We start from the raw sequence: 8781 nt of genomic DNA, 5'->3' as shown, positions 1-8781 counted from the left end.
GAGGGAAGGAGAAAGAGAGGGAGGGAGGGAGAGGGGGGAAGGAGAAGAAGGTAGAAGGAGGGAGAGATGGGGGCAGAGGAGAGGAAGGGAGGAAGGAGAGAGGGGAGGGAGGGGACAGGAAAACAGAGAACGAACTAGTCACACTCAGATTAAACTCCAGGCCTGTCTCAATGTCTGCCTGCCACCAACAAACTCAGCCCAGCCCTCGATGGCGTGCTCAGCATGTCACCTCCCATCAGGGCATCTAGAACATTCTGTCCAGACTCCCCCTTCTGGCTATAAACTGGCCATCATGTCTGTCTACACAGATGGATCACAGTTTCAGCCTCCCCTAGATGACTAGCATTGAGGTCAAGAAATAAAAGAAACAAAACAATGGGATCGAGATCCTGACCTTTGTACATCCCCAGATGGCTTAACTTAGCCTCAGGTCCCCAACCAGCTCTGATCTCTGGTGAATCCTCGAGAAAAGGCAAGAGAAGGAACAGGTCTGCCCTCTTGTGGCCAATCCTGGAAGAGCGGCTTCAGTAGCTGGGTTAGACTCCGATTTACCCAAGGTAAAGGCTTGAAGTCTGGGGGTCACCTGGTCCCTTCCAGTCAACTCTCACACAGAAATGTGGATTCGGTCCTCCCTGTCTCTCTTTTCACTCCACATCTCTGTTATTCTCTCTGGCTAAGATTGGTTGCCCCGATCTTATGCCCTGCAGCCCATCTCCCACGGGATCCCACCAGACCCCCAGGCTTGGTTGATCTGATGCTGAGACCTGAGATCACAGAGCTGAGCGTGGCTGGCGTTCAACTCCTGAGCTGTATTTATTTATTCCCCTAGGTGTTCTGTTTAGAGTCAAGGTCTCCCCTGTGGGCCAGATTAGCTTTGTTGTTGTTTCTAGGTTTTTGTTTGTTTGTTTTGAGACAGGGTTTCTCTGTGTAGTCCTGGCTGTCCTTGAACTCATGGAGATCTGCCTGCTTCTGCCTCCCCAGTGCTCTCTCTCTCTCTCTCTCTCTCTCTCTCTCTCTCTCTCTCTCTCTCTCTCTCTCTCTCTCCTTGTGACAGGGTCTCACTATGTAGCCCAGGCTGGCCTCAAGGTTTTGTTGTAGTTAAATACAATTTATTTTATGTGTGTGGGTGTTTTTTCCTGGTGATGGAGGAAGCCAGAACAGGGTGACTGATCCCCTGGGAATGGAATTACAGACAGTTCTGAGCTGCCATGTGGCTGCTGGAAGTTGAATCTGGGTCCTCTGGAAGAGTGACCAGTGCACTAAGCCATCTCTTGAGGCCCTCAGGTTTTTAAAAAGTGAAATTTCGGGCTGGCAAGATGGCTCAGTGGGTAAGAGCACTGACTGCTCTTCCAAAGATCCTGAGTTCAAATCCCAGCAGCCACATGGTGGCTCATAACCATCTGTAATGAGATCTGATGTCCTCTTCTGGTGTGTCTGAAGACAGCTACAGTGTACTTATATATAATATAAATAAATCTTTGGACGGGAGCGAGCAGAGCTGACTGGAGCCAGTGGGGTTGACAGAAGCGAGCAGAGGTCCTAAAATATTCAATTCCCAACAACCACATGAAGGCTCACAACCACCTGTACAGCTATAGTGTACTACATAAATAAATAAATAAATAAATAAATAAATAAATAAATAGATAGATAGATAAATCTTTAAAAAAATAAATAAAAAGTGAAAATTTGGAGCTGGGCATGGTGGTGCAAGCCTTTAGTTCTGGCACTCAGGAGGCAGAGAAAAGCAGATTTCTGTGAGTTTCTTTTTTTTCTTTTCTTTTCTTCTTCTTTTTTTTTTTTTTTTCGGTTTTTCGAGACAGGGATTCCTCTGTGTAGCCCTGGCTGTCCTGGAACTCACTCTGTAGACCAGGCTGGCCTCGAACTCAGAAATCCACCTGCCTCTGCCTCCCGAGTGCTGGGATTAAAGGCGTGCGCCACCACTGCCCGGCTTCTGTGGGTTTCAAAACAGCCAGGGCTGTGTATTTTTTTGAGATCCTGTCTCAAAAATAAATAAATAAATAAATAAATAAATAAAAAGTGAAAGTTGGGGCTGGGGAGATGGCTCTGTGAGTCAGGTGCTAGCAGCCCAAGCCTGAGGACCTGAGTTCAGATCCCCTGGGCCCGTGTAAAGAACGGGCTCTGCTGACATGGTCTGTAATCCTCGTGCTGAACAGGCAGACACAGGAAGATCCCTGGTCTTGCCAAACAAGTGAGACCCAGGTTCCATGAGGGATCCTGATTCACAAAGCAAAGTGGGGATTTGCCAGACATCGTGGTCCAGCACTGGGGAGGCAGAGGCAGGCAGGTCTCCATGAGTTTGAGATCAGCCTGGTGTATAGAGCGAGTTCCATGACAGCCAAGGCTACACGCACATACATGCGCCTGTGTACTCACACACATTCACAGGCACACACACACACGTGCTTTGCACTCACACACATGCACAGGCACAAACATACACGTGCCTGTACACTCACACATATGCACAGGCATTCACATACATGTGCTTGTGCACTTACACACATGCACAGGCATGCGCATATATGTGCCTGTGCATTCGAACACATGCACATATACTACACACATGTGAAGTCAAATGAACAATTTTACTGAATAGATCCAAAATAACATTTCTTCCAATTTACATTATCCTGACCTGGGGTGGTAGCACCTGTCTGTAATTTAACACTTGGAAGGCTAAGGCACAGGACTGTCACAAAGCTGAGGCCAGCCTGAGCTACACTGTGAAGTCCAAGCCAGCCTGGGCTAGATGATAAGACTCTCCCCTCCCCCATCTTTCTCTCTCTCTCTCTCACACACACACACACACACACACACACACACACACAGAGCAGAGCAGACAAGATGATCACTATTAACAAGAGGGACTCTGACTATACCCCGGTGGTAGAGTGCTCGCTCACGTAGCATAAAGCCTTGGGTTCACTTCCCCAGCAGGACAGAAACCAGGCGTGGTGGGCAGCACAAGCCCATCCTCCACCCGAGAACTCGGGAGCAGAGGCAGGTGGAGCAGAAGTTCAAGGTCATGAGCAGTTACACGGAAAGTCAGTCTGGGCGTCCCACCTCTCTCTGTATATGTGATGTGTATGTGTACATATGTGCTGTCCTGGAGCTCTCCATAGAGACGAGACTGGCCTCCGCCTCTTGAGTGCTGGGATTGGAGGCATGTGATGTGCCACCCGGGGTGTATATAAACATAAGTAATGAGCATCGTATCCCTCCTTCATATGGACTCTCTGAAGTCTACTGTTTCACATTCAGAATTCATGTTTCTCAGTTATGTGTACCTGTGTGTGTGTGTGTGTGTGTGTGTGTGTGTGTGTGTGTGTGTGTGTGTGTGTGTATGAATGTGTACATGTGGATACCCGTGGAGGCCAGAAGAGACTGTCAGATCCTCTGGGGCTGGAGTCACAGATGCCCAGAGTGGGTGCCTGGAGCCAAGCTCAGGCCCCTGCAAGTGCTCTTAGCCCTTGAGCCATCCCTCCAGTCCTTGGGTTTTCCATTCAGCACATACTACCTCATACGGGCTTTGCTTCAGGCACACAGCTATCATGCTGGGCCGGTGGCTTGGATGACAGAGACAGGATTCCACAGCAATGCTGGGTGCCCTGTGAGCTCATGATATAGACCTGAGAGGGCAATGTTGTGGAGATACGGGTGTGTGTGTGTGTGTGTGTGCGCGCGCGCGCATGGCAAAGCTTGGGTGACCCCACTCCCTGCTCTCCGGCTGCCTAGCTGTGTCCCTCGGGACTCCCAGAAACATCACCAGGGTCTCTGTACAGCCAGATCTGCAAGCTCTGCTAAAAAGCCAACTTAGCCAGCCGCATGCTTGCTGAGCATGTATGCACTGGACACCACGGAATGTCGGTAATCCCAGCACCTGGGAGGTGGAGGCAGGAAGATCAGGAGTTCAAGGCCAGCCTTGGCTACATAGTGAGTTTGAGGACAAGCTGGGCTACATGAAACCTATCTCAAAAAAAAAAAAAAATTACTCTCTCATGCTCTTCAAGAGAAAAATCAAAGCTTCCTGCCAGCCTCCTGCACCAAGCCTCTCCAAGCCACTCACAGGTCAGCTGTGCTGCCTCCTCACTGCCTCTGCAACTGCTGCCTTGTCTGCCCAGAACAGTCTCCTTAAAGGACCTGCAGCTGCTCCCTAACTGTTGGGGTTCACTAACACTGGGAGGATCTCTCTGGCCATAGTCCTCTTCCTGCCTTCCCTCCCTCCATCTCTGTCTTTCTTTAACAGGGTCTCACTATATAGCTATGCCTGACCTATGCGTACAGACCTGGCTCTGTAGACCAGGCTGGCCTCAAACTCAGAGATCCACCCTACCTCTGCCTCCTGAGTGCTTTGATTAAAGGCGTGTGTGTGTGCCATCACCACCCAGCTGACTTTTTTTATTTTTAATTATGTTTAGGTGTGTGTGTGTGTGTGTGTGTGTGTGTGTGTGTGTGTGTGCAGTTCAAGTGCCTAAGAAGACCAGAGATATTGCATCCCCAGCAGCTGGAGTTACAGACGGTTGTGAGCTGCCCTGTGGGTGCTGGGAACTGAACCCAGGTCCTCTGGAAGAGCAGCCAGTGCCATCTGGGGCTGAGCCACCTCTCCAGCCCCAGACCTCGTGTTTTAGTAACCCCCCTCCTTACCTACAAAAGAGAAAATACCAGGAAAGTATTGGCCAAATAGCAATTGTAACAGCTTTATTTCCAAAGACAAAAGCCCCTCTCTGGGTTTGAGGCCTCAGGTGGAAGGCTCGGAGCTGAGCAGCAAGGCCAGGTAGGACGAGAACAGACAGAGATGGGACAGCCGGCCGGCAGGTCCTAGAGGACACTTTACACAGGTTCCATCTGCAGCTCCTCGCCATCTGCAGGCTCCATCTGGTGGAAGGCGGCGTGGGAGCCTATGAGTACCAGCGTGGCTCCTGTAGGGGGATGGGTGGTTCAGGCCGTGCTCTTTCACCTGTCTCCCAGCCTCACCCCACACAGGCCCTGTACTCACCCAGGACCCAGAAGACAGCAGAGCCAGCACCGGCCAGCCAGAAGAAGGGGAAAGAGACGCCACCAGCCAGGGCATACTGATGTGCTGGGCTCACCTCCCGGCCTGGGAACAGACGGTGTAAGGCAGCCGTTCCCACCCGACCCTTTCCCACAAGTGTCCAGGGTCACTTTCCACCCATCTAGTGTCACAGACTCTGGAACCTTCCATGTAATAATACAGCCTCTCACATCAGTGTCTCCCATCCCTGGCCCCTACCCTGCCTCCCCAAAGCTCCCTGTCCCCATAACAACCTTCCTCTGCCCAACCTCTGCTGTCTGGTTTCACCTCTCCCAGGAGCCCTCAGGTCACTTCAGACTAGGGCCTGATGTTCCACCCTGGTCACCGGGAGTCTCAGGCTGGTGGCTCCACAGCCAAATCTGACCTAAGGATTTTTGTCCCCTTTTTTCCTTTGTTAAGATTTATTTCTTTGAATTGTATGTATATACCCTGCACGCATACGTTCCCAAGATCAGCTTCCCAAGTGCTGGGATTAGAGGCACAGGCCAACTTCTGGTTTTAAGGATGTGTTCTTTGATGCGCCTCGCGAGAATTTGGTTTGTGGGGGCTGGAGAAGGTGACTCAGCAGTTAAAAGCACGTATTCTTCCAGAGGAAGAATTGCATTACACATTTTTTAAGGCTAGGGCATAGCAGCACACTCTTTAAACCCTAGTTCATATATATTCATTTCCCCCACCCCCACCCCATGCTCTCCTATGCCTGAAAAGTGTGTATGTCCTAGTGACCACTACCTGCAGAAGCCAAGTTCTGACCTGCTTCAGTCTATTTCTTTGCCACAGCCTATCTTTGTTTGATCCTTAAGCTTGCTGGGCTATGAAAGACTTCTTTTAAGTCTCCTCGGAAACCTTTGGATTCCCCTCAGTGGGTCTTCCCTGACATCTTTCTTTCCAGTGGTCCTGGTGACAGTCTGGGGCCACCGGACTTACAGATCTCAGCCTTCCCCTCTGAGAATCATCAGGGTGGGGGAAGCTTGGGAAGGAACACGGATCTAGGCCTGCATGAGGTCGCCACCTGGTGTGCAGTGTGGGTATCTGCAGCTGATGCTTTCCGTCGGGGTTTGTTTGGGTAGAATTGGATTAAGTCATTTTCAAGAGACAGAGGTGCCAGGGCTTTGGGGTCTCTCTGGGTTTGGGAAGCTGAGACTGGAGGGGAGTACCTGGTAGGTATAAGCCCTTAAGGACCAGATTAAGTGACTCTAGTGAACAGCTCGGTGGGGGCCGTCTTGGGTCCCAACTATTCGGAAGTTTGCATTCCGTGAGACCACGATCAGAAAGGCCTGAGGAGCCATTTGGGCAGGGGATTCCTTACCAAAGAGTACAAGCTTAGACTGCAACGTGCGCAGATAGAGAATGTAACAGGCGCCAAAGAAGACAGCCAGAGCCACCAGCAGCATGGGGGATGTCACCCTGGAAGAGTGTGGGGGACAAGAGTTAGGTATCCGAGGCTGCGTCAGCCAGGCCCCTCTAGCTTTGGACACAGACAGAGGTTACGTCCTTCTAGGCCAGCGAAGGCCGCATCCTGGTCAGGTGGATGCAGGAATACAGACTGACCGGGTCCTCTGGTGACAAAGTGGGCTAACTGGTCTGGGCGGGGCCTGGCAGCCGGGGGCGGGGTCTGACTATCGAGGGCGGGGCCGCAGAGGCACTCACACGCAGTACAGGATGAGGCCCAGAAACACGAACACGTAGTTGCTTTGATAATACTCCACGTTGCGTACCAGGCGCTGGCAAAGCTCTCCCACATTGCGGGGTCGCGAGAAACGTTGCTGGTCCACGAAGGTGCCCCAGGGCCGGATGGTCGCCCGGCGCCGCTCCAGCCACTCTCGGCCTGCGCCGGATGGAATCAGCTTGGGCAGCAGGGTCCTGATGGGCAGGGCAGAGCAGAGCAGCTGAAGGGAGGGAGAGGGTAGAATCTGGACCCCAGATTCTAGCACACATGGTCCCAAGCATGACCTTGAACCCCTAGGAGGAAGGGTCCTGAGAGGAAGCCAACATAACTGAGTCCCTCCCAGGACCTCTGAGGAGATGAGGGAGTCCTGCATCTCGGATCTGGGGGTAACACCCTGCTTGCTCACGTGGCGCTCAGCCCTTCCACTTCGGCATCCTTCTGCTGGTCCTTCTGGGCCGCCATGTCTGCACTGCAGTGGATAAAACCGCTGTAAATAGCCCGGAGCCCAGCAGCACCTAGGAGGCCCCACCCTAGCCGGGACTCTTTGGAAGTGGCGTCGTTGGAAGCTCTAGGGGGCGGTAGTTGTTCCTCCAAGCATTGTGGGTGTTGTAGTCATCGTGGCGTCAAGAGGCAGGTTTGCCTCGCAAGACATCTTGGGAGATGTATGCTAAGAGCTCGTCGGGAGCCTCTAGGCATTGTGGGAATTGTAGTTTCAGGAGGCTCAGCGTGGACACAGCAAGTGGACTGTCAGGACAGAGGATTTTGTGGGAGTTCGAATGGCAGAAACAGGCGTTCTGAATACTTCCGTGGATCGTGCAGAGCTGTAGTTCTGGCTCGAGAGAGCTTAATAAAACATTGTTTGCAAACTCAGATATTCTGATTCTGACTGGGCAAGTCTGGGAAGGAGTTCATTCCTTAAAAAAGTATTTACTTTGAAAGTGAGGCAGGAGAGATGGCTTACTTCTTTCTCTTTCAAAGGATCATAGCTTGGTTCCCAGCACCCACACCCAGTGCTTCACAACTGCCTGTAACTCCAGCTCTAGCCAATCAGACATACTCATGTGCACATACCCACACTCAGATACACATGATTTAAAAATAAATGTTTGCATTTTAAAAGAAAAGATTTACTTTTATATGTTTATGCGTGTGTGCCACCAGAAGAGGGTCTTAGAGCTCCTGGAACTGGAGTTACAGACAATTATGAGCTGTCCAAAAATCATGGGTACTGGGAACGGAACTCCTCCGGGTTGGGATTTCAGTATGGGCCACTCAGTAGGAAATTGTTGCTTCGGGTCAGTGGAGGACTGCAAATGTACAGTTAGCCTGAAGACTAAAGAGGGACACCACAAGGCCAGAGTACTGGAAAAGACAGAGAACCTTGGAAACCAGTTTGGCGCGGCAAAAGTCAACTGGGTTTGACTGTTATGGGAACCAATTCAGTTTCTTTAAGAGGACTAAGCAAATGTCTTTCTATTTCATGTCTCTCAAGTCTTTGCTGCCCTGGTGGGAGTCGGGGCTTCGGGAGAAGGCAGTGGGATCCAGAGGCAACACTGTTGCAGAAAGTGGCAAACTAATTCAAAGAATGCAAGGAATTTGAATACCGGGCTTTTTAGGATAGGTGTCTGGGGAAGCTGGGAAAGGAGTCCTTTGGGACAGTGGAAGCGAGGACCCTGAGGTAGAGATGTGATGGGGCAGGGGGTACTCGGTAGGTAGTAGGAGACATCCGAGAAGGCTGTGGGAGATGGGGCTTGGCTCTGAGCTCTCCTGTGCTTCCCAGAGCAAGTGGCACTGGGAAAAGCCAGAAGATATTAACAGGAACTCGAGACCTGGATCATAATGCTGGCTGCATGACTTTCTATCCTGTGCTGAGTCCCTCTGTCAAAGCGGATGCTCCTTCTTGGTGCTAGGTGATTGAAGCAGAGTATGTGGGTGTCCCAGGAGAGGTCTTGGCCCATGCAACTCCTCCTTCCCAGGATCGTCTTGTCCTGAGATCACCAGAGGTCACAGTACAAAGAGCCCCAAGTGCTCCAAC

General features: G+C 51.3%; 1 protein-coding gene across 1 annotated transcript; it reads right to left on the bottom strand.

The window, feature by feature from the left end:
- Positions 1–4705: 4705 nt before the first annotated feature.
- On the bottom strand, positions 4706–7336 carry Rabac1 (Rab acceptor 1). Its single transcript, XM_021167132.2, has 5 exons — positions 7153–7336; positions 6728–6940; positions 6387–6484; positions 5021–5122; positions 4706–4943 (listed from the first exon to the last, which is right to left on the bottom strand). The coding sequence occupies exons 1-5, from the start codon at positions 7206–7208 to the stop codon at positions 4855–4857; spliced, it is 558 nt and encodes a 185-aa protein (XP_021022791.1). The 5' UTR covers positions 7209–7336; the 3' UTR covers positions 4706–4854.
- Between the last annotated feature and the right edge of the window lie 1445 nt (positions 7337–8781).

Source organism: Mus caroli, unplaced genomic scaffold (genome assembly GCF_978045245.1).
Source record: "Mus caroli unplaced genomic scaffold, Mus_caroli_1 scaffold_8, whole genome shotgun sequence".
NCBI lineage: Eukaryota > Metazoa > Chordata > Mammalia > Rodentia > Muridae > Mus > Mus caroli.
This window is presented reverse-complemented; position numbering and strand designations above follow the sequence as displayed.

Coding starts and splice junctions, on each gene's coding strand:
- Rabac1 (XM_021167132.2), bottom strand. CDS start 7,208: ATGGCGGCCCAGAAGGACCAGCAGAAGGATGCCGAAGTGGAAGGGCTG. Junction 6,941..7,152: donor GTGGAAGGGCTGAGCGCCAC/GTGAGCAAGCAG, acceptor CCTGCCCATCAG/GACCCTGCTGCCCAAGCTGA. Junction 5,123..6,386: donor GTCTAAGCTTGTACTCTTTG/GTAAGGAATCCC, acceptor GTCTGTTCCCAG/GCCGGGAGGTGAGCCCAGCA.